We start from the raw sequence: 15,925 nt of genomic DNA, 5'->3' as shown, positions 1-15,925 counted from the left end.
GGTCCCGGTGACTTGTTACTGTTATTAATTCCAAAACCTCCTCTAGTGACACTTCAATCTGTGACAATTCCTCAGATTTGTCACCTACAAAGGACGGCTCAGGTTTGGGACTCTCCCTAACATGCTCAGCCGTGAAGACTGAAGCAAAGAATTAATTTAGTTTCTCCGCAATGACTTTATCATCTTTAAGTGCTCCTTTTGTATCTCGATCGTCCAGGGGCCCCACTGGTTGTTTAGCAGTGTGGCGGGGCAACGACTCACTGGCGCGGTGCCTCCTGCTGGTCATCCTGGGAATCAGCTCTTTCCAGCCCAGAGCACCCTCTGCAGGCTGGCTGATATCTCGCCTGCCGCTGGCCCTGTGTCCCTCCCGGATCCCGGCACCCTTTGCCCAGGGGTTCTGCCCACCGTAGTATCCCCTCACTCTGGGTATCCCAGGGGAACCCCCAACCCTTTATCCCCACCTCGTCTCAGTGGCTACTGCCAATCATTGTTGAGCCCCTGGTCCCTGGGGCAGACCGCAGTCTGTAAACCATTCATCATCGGCGAGGGGGGTTGGACCAGCTGCCTCTGCTTATCTCTGGGCTGCCCCTCTGCAGCCCCAGTACCCTTTGTGGGCCCTTAACTCGGCCTGCAGCCTGGGGGTTTGCTAAGCTGGAACTCTCCAGCTCCCTCTGCCCTTACCCAGCACTGCTCCACCCTAGGTACCCTCGTCAGCTTCCCAGGCAGCCAGGTCCTTCTCTCTCAGAGAAGCTAGAGAAAGAGTGTCCTCTTGAGCTCCTGGCTCATAGCCCTTTTATAGGGCCAGCTGTGGCCTGATTGGGGCATGGCCTCGGCTGTGGCTGCTTCCCCAATCAGCCTTTCCCCAGCCACAGCCCTCTCCAGGGCTGCTTTTAACCCCTCCGGGCAGGAGCGGGGTGACCTCCCTGCTACAAGCAGGCTTCCTGCTTCTGATGTACTTAAAAAACATTTTATTACCATCATTGGAGTTTTTGGCTAGATGTTCTTCAAACTCCTTTTTGGCTTTTCTTATTACATTTTTACACTTAATTTGGCAGTGTTTATGCTCCTTTCTATTTACCTCACTAGGATTTGACTTCCACTTTTTAAAAGATGCCTTTTTATCTCTCACTGCTGCTTTTACATGGTTGTTAAGCCACAGTGGCTCTTTTTTAGTTTATTTACTGTGTTTTTTAATTTGGGGTATACATTTAAGTTGGGCTTCTATTATGGTGTCTTTGAAAAGTGTCCAGGCAGCTTGCAGGGACCTTTTAATTTCTGTTTAACTAAGCTCCTCATTTTTGCATAGTTCCCCTTTCTGAAATTAAATGCCACAGTGTTGGGCTGGTGAGGTGTTCTTCCCACCACAGGAATGTTAAATGTTGTTATATTATGGTCACTATTTTCAAGTGGTCCCGTTACAGTTACCTCTTGGACCAGATCCTGCGCTCCACTCAAGACTAAATCAAGAATTGCCTCTCCCTTGTGGGTTCCTGTACCAGTTGCTCCAAGAAGCAGCCATTTAAAGTACACCTCTACCCTGATAGAACGCTGTCCTCGGGAGCCAAAAAATCTTACCCCGTTGTGGGTGAAACCGCGTTATATTGAACTTGCTTTGATCCACCAGAGCACGCAGCCCCGCCCCCCTGGAGCGCTGCTTTACCACGTTGTATCCGAATTCATGTTATATTGGGTCGCATTATATCGGGGTAGAGGTGTATTGAGAAATTTTGTCTCTGCATTTCGTCCTGAGGTGACATGTACCCAGTCAATATGGGGATAATTGAAATCCCCCACTATTACTGAGTTCTTTATTTTGGTAGCCTCTCTAATCTTCCTTAGCATTTTATCGTCAATATCACTGTCCTGGTCAGGTGGTCGATAATAGATCCCTACTGTTATATTCTTATTAGAGCATGGAATTACTATCCATAGAGATTCTATGGAACATGTAGATTCATTTAAGATTTTTACTTCATTTGATTCTACATTTTCTTTCACATATAGTGCCACTCCCTCCCCCGCCCACATGACCTGTTCTGTCCTTCTGGTATATTTTGTACCCCGGAATGATTGTCCTCACTCCACCAGGTTTCTGGGATGCCTATTATATCAATATCCTCCTTTAACATGAGGCACTCTAGTTCACCCATCTTATTGTTTAGACTTCTAGCATTTGTGTACAAGCACTTTAAAAACTTGTCACTGTTTATTTGTCTGCCCTTTTCAGATGTGTCAGATTCTTTTTTATGTGAATGTTTCTCGTCTGATCTGGCCCATACTTTATCCTCTTCCATTCTCTCCTCCTGACTAAAACCTAGAGAATCTCTATCAATAGACTCTCCTCTAAGAGAAGTCTCTGTCCAATCCATGTGCTCCTCTGCAGCAATTGGCTTTCCCCCATCTCTTAAAACTTAAAAACTGCTCTGCAACCTTTTTAATGTTAAGTGCCAGCAGTCTGGATCCACTTTGGTTTAGGTGGAGCCCATCCTTTAGGCTCCCTCTATCCCAAAAGTTTCCCCAGTTTCTAATAAATCTTAATCCCTCCTCTCTACACCATCGTCTCATCCACACATTGAGACTCTGAAGCTCTGCCTGCCTACCTGGCCCTGTGCGTGGAACTGGAAGCATTTCTGAGAATGCCACCATAGAGGTCCTGGATTTCAGTCTCTTTCCTAGCAGCCTAAATTTGGCCTCCAGGACGTCTCTCCTACCCTTCCCTATGTCACGACCACTGGCTCCTGCCCAGCATGACACACAAGTCTATCTAGATGCCTCGAGAGATCCGCAACCTTCGCACCAGGCAGGCAAGTCACCATACGGTTCTCTCGGTCATCACAAACCCAGCTATCTATGTTTCTAATGATCTACTCTCCCAATACCTGCCTTTTCCTAATGACTGGAGTTCCCTCTCCCAGAGAGGTACCCTCAGTGCGAAAGGATACCCCAACATCACCTGGAAGGAGGGCCCAACTCCGGGAAGGTTTCGTTTGCTCCCATTGACTGCTCTCCTTCCCTGAGCCTTTCATCCTCCTTAACAGCACAGGGGCTGTCTGACCGGAGGTGGGACAAATTTACAGTGTCCAGGAAAGCCTCATCAACATACCTCTCTGCCTCCCTTAGCTCCTCCAGTTCCGCCACCCTGGCCTCCAAAGCCCATAAGCGGTCTCTGAGGGCCAGGAGCTCCTTGCACTGAATGCACACAGACACCACCCGCCCACAGGGCAGGTAATCATACATGCTACACTGAGCGCAATAAACAGGATAGCCCTCACTCTGCTGCTGGGCTTCTGCCTGCATTCTCTCCTTCAGCTACCTAGGTTAATGAAAGGGTTTTTGTTTAAATCACAAAGTTTTGATTATAGTTTAGTGTAAAGGTCTTAAAGAATGGCAAGTGTCTCTCGCCCCCCTCCCAAACTCCCTCTCAAAACTCCTTTAGCGGCCCCTGTTTGCAAATTCTCATTATTTGATAAATAGGCAGTGGGATGTAAAATATTCTTGGCTTTCAATTTTATTGCACAGCATTAATCTTAAAAGCAACATGAAATCACATAATGTAGATTGCATGTGGCCGTAGCAGCTGGAAAACCATGTTAGGAACTAGTCTGCTAAAAATAGCTTGCGTGTCACCTGCATTTCTGTGCCAAATATTCAAGCTTTAACTCCATCACCAGAATTTGAAAAAATTAATGTTGAATTTTCATAAATATTTAATTGACTAGATAATATTACTATAAAAAAAATCTACTGAAGTGATTGCACAACCTAACTGCCATATAAAGAATGTGACACATTCTGAGAGATGATACAATTTAAAATTTATACTAATCTTTTTGGAAAATTGCAATATAGAATTAGTATGCAGCAGTTTTGTGTAAATACTGTCTGCTTGAACTATTGCACCCTGAAGCACTTTTGCAATTAACACCAAAATGTTTTCAGAAATGTGTATATATATATATATATATATATATATATATATATATATATATATATGTGTGTGTGTATATCCTGTGTCATATATTTGAAAGTTCTTGATTGCTTACTTCAGCAGTACATGAACTAATTTCATCAGAGTGATTACTGCAAACTTTGAAAGTCACACAATTTTACCTGTGCGCAAGAGTTTTGTTTATTATGCAGTGCCAGGGCAAAATGAGTTGTGTGCATATTCTGTTGAAAATGTAGCTCCTTTACACTTCCAAGCTCCTTCCACAAACTAAGCCCAATTGTAGGAGGCTTGCCCACTCGCCACTAGTGCGTCGTCTTGCATCTAGGTTGAGGAATATAAATCTCACTGCATTGGGTGCCTACTCGTTGCTTGCTCTGCGATAGTCTTTCTTCTGGTAACTTGGCCCTCTGGCCAGGTCACCATTTAGTCCCCACCCTTTTCAGGGTTACAGAGTTCACCAAACAAGTCCAACAAATAATTTCTAGACCTTGTGTTGCATCAGCCACAGATGCTTGCTCCAGCCTTCCAGATATGTCCACCATTTAGTGCCTGGGATACTGACTGTAGACTTTCTCTCCCTGCAGTCACTATATTGCAGATTTTATCTTTGCCTGGGTACGTAGTTTTGCTTATATCAATAGCTTTCTATAGTGCCTGCATATTATAAAACTTGTACTCAATATAGTAGCTTCATGTTTTCCCCAACTACATTATAGATCTTCAATGAATTATTTTAATCTAGAGGCAAACTGCACTTTGATTTTCATCATTACTCACCATTCAAAGTTTCTTCTAAAATTTCTGCTTTCTCATTATCAGAACTTTTAACTATTTTGTCAGTTCCAATAAAACCTGAGATGTAACTTCTCTTATTCTGAATTCCATTCCTTCATTCTGATTTTCTGGTATATTTCTGATGCTTTGATATCTTTATTTAACCTTTCACAATACTTCCTCCAACTTTCTTTGATTTTGTTACAATGCTTTGTGGTATTGCCTTACTTCTTTTATACTTCATTAGATCTTCACTGTTCATAGTAAATTTTTGCTTTCTTATAAGCTTTATTTTTTAACTGACATTTCACACTCCTCATTCCACCATGGAAGTGAATTTTTAGTTTTGGGGTATTTTAATATCTTAGATATGGCTATAGTAGCTGCTGCTATTATCTTTATTACGTTGTCATTGAAATTTTCTGTGTCAACACTCACACAGTGATCATTCACAGATTCAGTATATTTTACTTGTGAAAGCTCCCAGTTAGCTTTCTGAAAATTCTAGGTGGGTAATTTTTCATTACCTCCAGCCTTACCTTGTCCTTGAAAAGTAAAGGGAAATGATCACTCCCCATTCCTCCTTCCATATATATTTCCCAGTTGCATTTGCTTGCAATAACTGCTGCTGTTATTCCCAGGTCTAAGCAAGAAAACCTACCATCTGGTGCATTAAATCTAGTTGGGGTGCCATCAGTTAAAACCTGTAGATTGTTTTTGTCTATTAAATCTTTCTAGGCATGTGCCATTACGATCAGTTGTCCTACTTCCCATAAATTATTATGACTATTTAGATCACCTCATGTAATACATGGTCTTTTACCATTCTTCACTGTTTCTTGTGATTCTGAGCTTTCCCACAGAGGTTATAGGTATTATAAATCCTTAAAGAAATATTTCTCTTCTGCATTGGGATCTCAACAGCACTATATTCAAGACTTACTTCTATGTAGTTTAATCTTTCCCTAATGAAAGTACAAACACCTCCTCCTGTACGTAGCTTTCAGTTTTGCCTAAAGGCAATATACCCTGGAATTTTAAAAAGTTTTCCAACCAACCATGTTTCCTGGATACAGTATCTGGTTTAGTTCTTATTTCCAGTATATTTTCTTTTAGTTCTTGACCATGTGCTATCAAATTGTGTGGATTCCAACAGAAGACTGTGATTCCTATACTAGTCATATTTCACCATTACCCTCATTCAGGATTGCATGAATATGATCCATTGACAGATTACTAACACACAAGAATTTTTCCACTTTCCTTGCTTTTCGTTTTCATTTTTTCTGATTTTTCCCTTGTTTCTGATGCACAGTTTGTCACTTCTATCATAAATGCAATAAACCTCCCTTTTTCACTACTAATATATTATTGCTTGTTTCTTCTGCAATGTTTATCATATTCTTTATAGAATGAGGCTGTATCTGAAGTTCCCCTTTTTCTGGGCTGCTTTTCTTTTCCTTTTTTGCCTGATGTCTTTTCAGCTTCTGCATAAGATATGTTAACAGTCTTCATCTTTTGTATATCTTTAGCTTGTCTCGCCACAATGTGTCCCTCTGTATGCCCATCAGTGACTTCCACCACAGTCACTGCACCGACCTCCACCCCTTCTATATAGTTTTCATAGGGATGCTTACCCCTCACGTTTACTGCAACTCGTTTGCCCTCTACAAACATTTGCAACATACCCTTACCATTGGAACATATAACACCTTAGGGTTGGTGGGATATATGGACTTGATTCTAAATATCTGATACCTTAAGGAAGAGTCCTTCCCTTAAATGTAATCAGTGCAGCTGTTGATGGTTTGATGGTTTGTTTTCTCCTCCTCTCTTACTAATTATTAAGGCTAAGTTTTTGTCACAGATATTTTTAGTAAAAATCACAGAAAGGTCACGGGCAATAATGAAAAATTAACAGAAGCCAGTGACCTGTCCTTCACTTTTACTAAAAATACCCAGGACAAAATGGGTAGTCTGTGGGGAGGTGGGGCCTGGGAGCTCCAGGGTCCCCTCCTGCTGTGGCTGGGAGCTGCTGGGGTCCCCTCGGCCACCCGTTGGGGGGGGGAGGGATAGCTCAGTGGTTTAAACATTGGCCTGCTAAACCCAGGGTTGTGAGTTCAATCCTTGAGGGGGCCATTTAGGGATCGGGGGCAAAAATCTGTCTGGGGATTGGTCCTGCTTTGAGCAGGGGGTTGGACTGAGGTCCCTTCCAACCCTGATATTCTATGATTCCCCATGGCAGCTGGGAGTGGCAGATCCCCCTTGCCACCCATGGTGGCTGAGATGTGGGGTTCCCCCCTGCCACCTGTGGTGGCTGGGAGCTGTGGGGGTACCTCTCAGCTCCCTGCCTCCACAGACAGCAGAGGCCAGCACTGGCTGAAGTCATGGAGGTCTTTGGAAGTTATGGATTCCGTGACCTATGTGACTAAATCGCAGCCTTACTAATTAGACATTTACTTACTAACACTCTGTTTTCTCCTGTGCTTTTTGTTATCTTCTTATCAGTCAGTTCCAGTGGTGTCCCATATGTTACTTCCTTGGTTTCTGTCAAATACTCTGGTAGCTGGCATGTTATTTTAACTTTCCCTAAAATTTTAGTTTTTAGCAGTATTCATGAGCCTGCTCTTTATTTTTACATTCAACTAAAAGATCCCTATCTTGCAACCTTCTGGCTCTTACTATATGCCCTATATATTTTTAATTCTGTCAGCTACTTTCACAGGATTAGTGTCCCCTATTCTTATTTCCATGGCTAGTGATCATAACATTGTGGCTTATTTCTTTTCTCAGCTTTGCTTTTTTGCCTATGCCATCATCTGAGCCAGCTTCTACTCTTTCTTCTCTCTCTTCCCCCACCACCACCTTGTATCTTACATTTCAGACATTCAGCCACTTTCTGGTTGGAACATTCTCTCTTTATGCTAACCAGATTGCTCGTGCCCAGGTGGGCTTCATGATCAGTTAAGCCTCTCTCTCCCTCCAGGTGCAGCCACGTAACATAATTGGCCTCTCAGGCCCACATTAACTCATTAAGGAACTCTGTGGAGTACACACCCCATCACACCCCACCCGTCTCAGATGCTATCCATAGTAGATTGATTATGTTTGAATATATGCACATGCATGCTGTTTGTGTTCTGCTGGCCTCCTGGGGTTTGGCTCCTTCTTAATTGGGGAAAAAATAAGTGGTGCTAAGCATCACTCACTCATGGTGCAAAATGAATTAATTAGTCGTGATTTAGTTAAATGATGACATTTGATCATTGAAGGCAAACTGGGAAGTTCATACCTCCAAGCATTTGTTTCAGCCTCACTGCAAACTCAGATGTGCAGAAAGAATAGCAAATATGGCAGGCGACCAGCTTGGCTTAACAGTGAAATCTTAGGTGAGCTTAAACACAAAAAGGAAGCTTACAAGAAGTGGAAACTTGGACAGATAACTAGAGAGGAGTATAAAAATATTGCTCGAGCATGCAGGGGTGTAATCATGAAAGCCAAAGCACAATTGGAGTTGCAGCTAGCAAGGGATATGAAGGGTAACAAGAAAGGTTTCTACAGGTATGTTAGCAACAAGAAGAAGGTCAGGGAAAGTGTGGGACCCTTACTGAATGGGGGAGGCATTTCCATGATGTGGAAAAAGCTGAAGTACTCAATGTTTTTTTTGCCTTGGTCTTCACAGACAAGGTCAGCTCCCAGACTTCTGCACTGGGCAGCACAATACGGGGAGGAGGTGAGCAGCCCCAGTGGTGAAAGAACAAGTTAAGGACTATTTAGAAAAGCTGGGCATGCACAAGTCCATGGGGCTGAATGCAGTGCATCCGAGGGTGCTGAGGGAGTTGACTGATGTGATTGCAGAACCATTGGCCATTATCTTTGAAAACTCATGGCAATTGAAGGAGGTCCTGGATGATTGGAAAAAGGCGAATATAGTACCCATCTTTTAAAAAGGGAAGAAGGAGAATCCGAGGAATTACAGACTGGTCAGCCTCACCTCAGTCCATGGAAAAATCATGGAGCAGGTCCTCAAGGAATCCATTTTGAAGCACTTGGAGGAAAGGAAGGTGATGAGGAACAGTCAACATATATTCACCAAGGGCAAGTCATGCCTCACCAACCTGATTGCCTTCTATGATGAGATAACTGGCTCTGTGGATATGGGGAAAGCGGTGGACATGATATACCTTGACTTTAGCAAGCTTTTGATATGGTCTCCCACAGTATTCTTGCCAGCAAGTTAAAGAAGTACGGATTGGATGAATGGACTATAAGGTGGATAGAAAGCTAGCTAGATTGTCGGGCTCAATGGGTAGTGATCAATGGCTCGATGTCTAGTTGGCAGCCGGTATCAAGTGGAGTGTCGTGGGGGTCGGTCCTGGGGCCGGTTTTGTTCAATATCTTCATTAATGATATGGATGATGGGACGGATTGCACCCTCAGCAAGTTCGTGGGTGACACTAAGCTGGGGGGAGAGGTAGATACGCTGGAGGGTAGGGATAGGGTCCAGAGGGACCTAGACAAATTAGAGGATTGGGCCACAAGAAACCTGATGAGATTCAACAAGGACAAGTGCAGAGTCCTGCACTTCGGACAGAAGAATCCCATGCACTGCTACAGGTTGGGGACTGACTGGCTAAGCGGCAGTTCTGCAGAAAAAGACCTGGGCTGGTTACAGTGGACGAGAAGCTGGATGTGAGTCAACAATGTGCTCTTGTTGCCAAGAAGGCTAACGGCATATTGGGCTGCATTAGTAGAAGCATTGCTAGCAAATCGAGGGAAGTGATTATTAGCCTCTATTCGGCACTGGTGAGGCCACATCTGGAGTATTGTGTCCAATTTTGGTCCCCCCATTACAGAAGGGACGTGGAGAAATTGGAGAGAGTCCAGCGGAGGGCAACGAAAATGATCAGGGGGTTGGGGCACATGACTTACAAGGAGAGGCTGAGGGAACTGGGCTTATTTAGTCTGCAGAAGAGAAGAGTGAGGGGGGATTTGATAGCAGCCTTCAACTACCTGAAGGAGGTTCCAAAGAGAATGGAGCTAGGCTGTTCTCAGTGGTGGCAGATGACAGAGCAAGGAGCAATGGTCTCAAGTTGCAGTGGGGAAGGTCTAGGTTGGATATTAGGAAAAACTATTTCACTAGGATGGTGGTGAAGCACTGGAATAGGTTACCTAGGGAGGTGGTGGAATCTCCATCCGTAGAGGTTTTTAAGGCCCAGCTTGACAAAGCCCTGGCTGGGATGATTTAGTTGGGATTGGTCCTGTTTTGAGGAGGGGGTTGGACTAGATGACCTCCTGAGGTCTCTTCCAACACTAATCTTTTATGATTCTGTGTTACACTTGGTTCAAATTTACAGGATTTTATTTGCAATCATGACAGTTAGATACTTGTTTTAAAACAAAGCTTAGATTTTAGAGCACAAGATGACATCTTGGAGAGATGCAAGAATGCCATACTTGAGTACACCCACCCTCATCTCCCACCACTCTCAATTGAATCCCTCCAGCTTAGAGTCTGTAGAGCAGGGTTTCCCTAGCTTTTCAAAACCAAGAACTGCATCAACAACTTCCCAGAGAGTTAGTGGCTGCACCTGCTTGCCATATACATTTGCCACCTTAATCATGCTTTATGATCATTTTTAAAAAACAAACCTGTTTTATTTCAGTGGCAGTTTTGTCATAATACCTACTTTAAAGTCAGGGAGCCACATTATTCTATAAGCAATGCCATTGAAAGAGCCCGGTGCTCAAAATTTGGACAGCTCTAGGGAAACAATCATCCATTTGCAGGGGAAAGTGCTGAAATAAAATCATTGTTTTTCTTCAGAGGAGAAGAATGCAAAACATGTTATTAAACATCTAAGTGTCCAGAATAACGGGGGATTTGGGGATATCTTATATTTGAATGGAACACAGTCATATTAATGCTAGGAAGACAAGGGTGACTTTTTGGAGCTATGCATGCTACACTTTATATGTCCTTTCTATAGAAGGACAAAGTTCCCAGCTTTTTCTCTTTTTAATTTGTATTTTTATCAAATGAGGCTTAATCTTTAACAAACATTTTGTTGACCATCTGAATTTTGCTTTGAGGAAAACAGCTGCTGCTAATTAGGCAGCTTATGCTTACATCCTCACTGAGGCCTCTTATCACTAGTATAATACAAATAATAAAAAATATCGTTTAGAAAGAAAGGATTAAAATAATATGTGCGCTAACAAGATAATCAGTAATAAAGAAATGTAGATGACAGCAGAACCCTATGACTATAGAATGTAGCCCATACATATGCATCTGAAGAAGTGGGCCGTAGTCCACGAAAGCTTATGCTCTAATAAATTTGTTAGTCTCTAAGGTGCCACAAGTACTCCTGTTCTTTTTTTAGAGTGGAGGAAGACACTTGTAGAGCAGTGGCTCGTAAAAGAACATGGGAGTCATGATGTATAATCAGCTGAACTTGAGCTTCCAGTGCAACACTGTGATCAAAAGTGCTAACATAATGCTTGTATGTACAAACCGGGGGATATCGAGAAGGAGTGGAGAGGATATTTTACTTCTGTAGTTTGCACTGGTGAGACTGTCCACAATTCAAGAAGGATGCTGAAAAACTGAGCAGGGGAATTACTTCGGTGGGAGGAGCATTTCAATGTGTACACATCCACTGTTTTGTTGACAAAAGTGTGTAGTGTAGAAAGGCCTTATACTAAGTTCTTTCGAGTTCTATTTTGCCCTTAAATTGGGATCTCATCCTCTCTTTCTGGGGGAAAAACAGTGCTTTGCTCTTCAACCAGCTGAGAACAATGAACAGAGAACAAGGTCTTTGACAAAGCAACAGCTGCTGGGTTGAGGATCCTATTCTTTGTGAATTGATTCAGCCCGCTCAAGAGCATGGGGGCGGTAGGCTCTCTAGTCCAACATCATTCTTGTTGTTTGTACAGAAAGATTTTCAGCAAAGCACTGATTACTTTCATGAAGGAAAAAAACCTTCATAAAAGTGCCCTTTCATGAAAGTGAAGTCCCAAGACAATCAGACAGCTTAACAAAGATCCTGTTCTTCTTATTGCAGCTCTCTTCCGAAATCTTAAAAAAACAACCAACCAACCCCCCACATCTGGGAAATTAATACATAACACTACTATGTTGTGTGTCACTTCAGGTTAGTCTGTACATAACATACCTAACACAAAACAGACTAAGGCTTGGTCTACACTAAACCCCCAAATCGAACTAAGGTACGCAACTTCAGCTACGTGAATAACGTAGCTGAAGTCGACATACCTTAGTTCGAACTTACCGCCATCCAGACGCGGCAGGCAGGCTCCCCCGTCGACTCCGCGTACTCCTCGCGGCGAGCAGGATTACCGGAGTCGACGGGGAGCACTTCTGAGTTCGATTTATCGCGTCCAGACTAGACGCGATAAATCGAACCCAGAAGTTCGATTGCCTGCCGCCGAACCAGCGCGGTAAGTATAGACAAGCCCTTAATTAAGGCATCCAGTAGTGTGTACCCTCTAGTCCTCTACCCAGAATCTCATTCACACTTTGCTACTAGCACAACAGTGATACACTTCAGACAATATACTATGTTGTGGCTGTGCTTCAGAGTAGATTCTAACCTTCAAGCACCCTGTTCCCCAGACGTGAGTGAATGTGATTTTCTAGAACTGTGCAAAAAAGGTATTGAGGAAAGACTGGCTGATTTGTGTTGATGTGCATGTATTGTGTTGGGGGAGTTCATGTATTAATATACAATTGTGACCTCCCCCACCCATGAAAAAACCCACCATGTGTGTCATTTGTCATTTTTAGATTGTAAACTCTTTGGGTAAGGGACTTTGTCTTTATATGTTTGTATAACACCTAGCACAATGGGTCCCTGATTCTGATTGGGTCCTCCAGCCATTATTGTAATATAGATATTTAACAACAGTAAAGTAAATGGCAAACTCGTTTTTATTCTGTTCGTGAAGGGTTTGAATTGCCTTTTAAATACTGCTTCCTTTATTGATTTGATCTAGAGGACTGAGGGAAAAATGCAGGAGATTACATACTCATATTGTTGTTTTTGAGATTGCCTCATAATTTACACTTCAGTGGTGTTTTTTAAAAAAAAACCTATATAAATCTTGAAACGTATCACTGAGATTTTGTAATCTGTATAACAAATTTTATTTTCTGTTTCAGATACGGACATGGCTATGAAATATTTTGTGTTGCTTGTAACAATTCAAAAACTATAGTTGCCTCAGCATGTAAGGTAAGAAAAGAGAGATTTTAGCACCATTTATTGAAAAAGGTTATATGATATCAGATTGACAAGGATTGTGGTCTAAAAGTTAGAGCACAGGATTGGGAGACAGAATTCTAAATTGTGGTCTACATTCTGCTACTTGAGTTGCAGTGACTCGGGGCAAGCCACTTAACTTTTCTGTGCCTCAGTTTGTCCATCCATAAAATGGGTATATTTGGTCTTATGGACATGTGCAAATGAATGTACAAAAATTAGTAATAATAAATTATTTGTGGTATTTTTGGTGTTGAGCAAGTTAAGAAGAAAGTGAATTGTCAGAATTCATACATATACTGTTGTCATCTTCCAGGGTTTAGTAGAAAGTTTAAGCAGGACACATCCTTACTATCATAGTAACATGTGAGTGAAAATAAAACTTGGAACTTCCTAGAGGAAAATTCAATCTAACTCAGTTGCAAGCATTAAAAAAATCATGCTAATATTTTAAGGTGGTGTCATTTTGTTTTTTGTTTCCTTTCCTTCATTTTCAGTGGTTTTGTCCCTGTCCTTACAGGCTTCCAAAAAAGAACACGCAGCAATTATTTTGTGGAGCACCACTTCTTGGAAGCAGCTGCAAAGCTTGTCTTTTCACAATCTGACCGTTACTCAGATGGCATTTTCTCCTGATGACAAATTCTTATTAGCAGTTTCCAGAGATAGAAATTGGTCACTGTGGAAAAATCAAGATAAAAAACCATTGCAGTCAGGTAAGCTACACGGCATTGGTGTGTCCATTCAAAAAGAGGTATTGAAACTAGTAAACCAATTTAGCTTTTAAAATAATTTTAACAATAAATTAATAAGATTCTGTTATATCTCACTGTGACATCTTGTTATACTTTTATTGTTTCATTCTTTAGGAAATAGAGAATTGTTCACATCGTTCTTTTTAAATACTGTACATTTATTGTCATATGGAGCAGCCACAAAGTAGATTAAAATGTAGAAAGCCAGGCATAAACATATATTAATAAAATAAATACATGTATTGAAATAAAAATATATGTATATAGGATGTGCTATCTCTGGGTTTTGTCAAGTAATTTGATTTGGTTTCAGTAAATCAGAGGTATAAAAAATACTTGGTTACGGGAAACCTATGATGTGTGTCTGAACTGTAAAACTATAATCCATTAAATAAGTTATTTCTTTGTTGTGGTCTGTCACTCCTGTGCAGGCTAAAGGACAGTATTAGACTGATGTCCACCTCAGAGTCTGTTGGACTTGTGTAGTAGGGCTGTATACCTGTTCGGTATTTCTTGATAAGATTAGCCACTTCCCACCTCTCTGGTGCTTTCTATGCACAATGCAGCAGTGGTTCTCAACCAGAGGTACATGTTCTCCTGGGCATACGCAGACGTTTTCCGGGGGTACTTCAGCTCATCTAGATATTTGCCTAGTTTTACAACAGGCTACATAAAAAGCACTAGTGAAGACAGTACAAACTAAAATTTCAGATAGACAATGACTTGTTTATACTGCTCTGTATTCTATACACTGAAATGTAAGTACAATATTTATATTCCAATTGATTTATTTTATAATTATATGGTAAAAATTAGGAAGTAAGCTATTTTTCAGTAATAGTATGCTGTGACACTTTTGTATTTTTATTCTGGTTTTAAGTGAGGTGAAACTTGAGGGTACGCAAGACAAATCAGACTCCTGAAAGGGGTACAGTAATCTTGAAAGGTTGAGAGCCACTGCTCTATAGGGTACACTGACTTTACAAACATGGCTCTGTCAGAGGAGAATTTGATAAGAAGAGATTCACTTGACTTTCAGCCTTGGAAAATCCTGCAAGATCCAACTCCTAGTGGAGCGTGTTTTACTCAAACATCGTATACATATGCTGAAAGCTGTTGTAGTTATACCAGCTGCTGATTTGAACCTAATTGCTAGGGGGTTGGTGTGTAATGTTACTGAGCTCCACAATATTTTCATAGAATCAGACCCTGATCAGGTATGTGTCTGGTAGACCTGCCTGGGAAATATTGGTAATGTTGATCAAGTCCTTTGTTAGAGGAGAATTTGATAAGAAGAGATTCACTTGACTTTCAGCCTTGGAAAATCAAGTCCTTTATGACTGGGTGATTGTTGTTTCTTACCTGAGAGGTCCATCCCAGAACATAACACATTGTCCAGTTTAGTTTTAAAAAGCACTAAAAAATATGCTGCATTGCAGGTTGATAGATTGGATGACCTAGGGTTAGAATCCTACGCAGATAAAAAATGTATATCTGCGGATGCGGCTATCCACAGATATAAAGTGGATATCTGCAGGGCTCTACCAGGAACCACAGCAACAAAAGCAGCAGCATGTTGGGACGCCGCTTACAAGAGCCAACACCCAGCCCGGGCAGCTCCTCCAGTGTGGTTATATTGCCCCCAGTCCTGCCCCCTGGGGTGGGCACTAGGCTCACAGGCAGCTGTCCCTGGTGCAAGCATGTGCAAGCGGCTCCCGCTCCCGGACAGAAGACACAGAGTGACGGCCCGACATGCTGCTGCTTTCGCTGCTGCGGTTCCTGGAAGAGCCCTGCAGCTCCACGGATATCCGCTTTATATCCGCAGATATAAATTTTGTATCTGCGCAGGACTCTACATAGGATTTTTCTACATCTATAACTTACGTGAGGCAAATATGGTAGCATAATTATACTTTGTATTTACAAATTTTAATAAGTGTGCTACAAGTAAATGAAATATACAGTGCATTTCAAGGGACAGTACTGAGCCCTATGTTTAAAAACTAAGACCGTGTCTCCACTACAGAGTTAAGTCGACTTAAGTTATGTTGACAATCATAAGTCACTTGTGTCTGCAGAGCATGTCCCCAGTTGTTGCTCTTGCATAGACAGGCAGTGTTTTGCATCATGGGTAGCTATCCCACTGTGCAACTCGCCATCCTCTG

General features: G+C 42.1%; 1 protein-coding gene across 3 annotated transcripts in view; it reads left to right on the top strand.

The window, feature by feature from the left end:
* Window positions 1–15,925, top strand: part of ELP2 (elongator acetyltransferase complex subunit 2) — a 129,575-nt gene that overhangs the window by 93,526 nt on the left and 20,124 nt on the right. For all 3 annotated transcript variants that reach the window (XM_054019239.1, XM_054019237.1, XM_054019238.1), the window contains exons 17-18: window positions 12,909–12,981; window positions 13,529–13,721. In XM_054019239.1, the coding sequence (XP_053875214.1) occupies window positions 12,909–12,981; window positions 13,529–13,721 (266 nt within the window). The remainder of the gene's footprint in view (window positions 1–12,908; window positions 12,982–13,528; window positions 13,722–15,925) is intronic.

Source organism: Malaclemys terrapin, chromosome 2, assembly GCF_027887155.1.
Source record: "Malaclemys terrapin pileata isolate rMalTer1 chromosome 2, rMalTer1.hap1, whole genome shotgun sequence".
Lineage (NCBI taxonomy): Eukaryota > Metazoa > Chordata > Testudines > Emydidae > Malaclemys > Malaclemys terrapin.
This window is presented reverse-complemented; position numbering and strand designations above follow the sequence as displayed.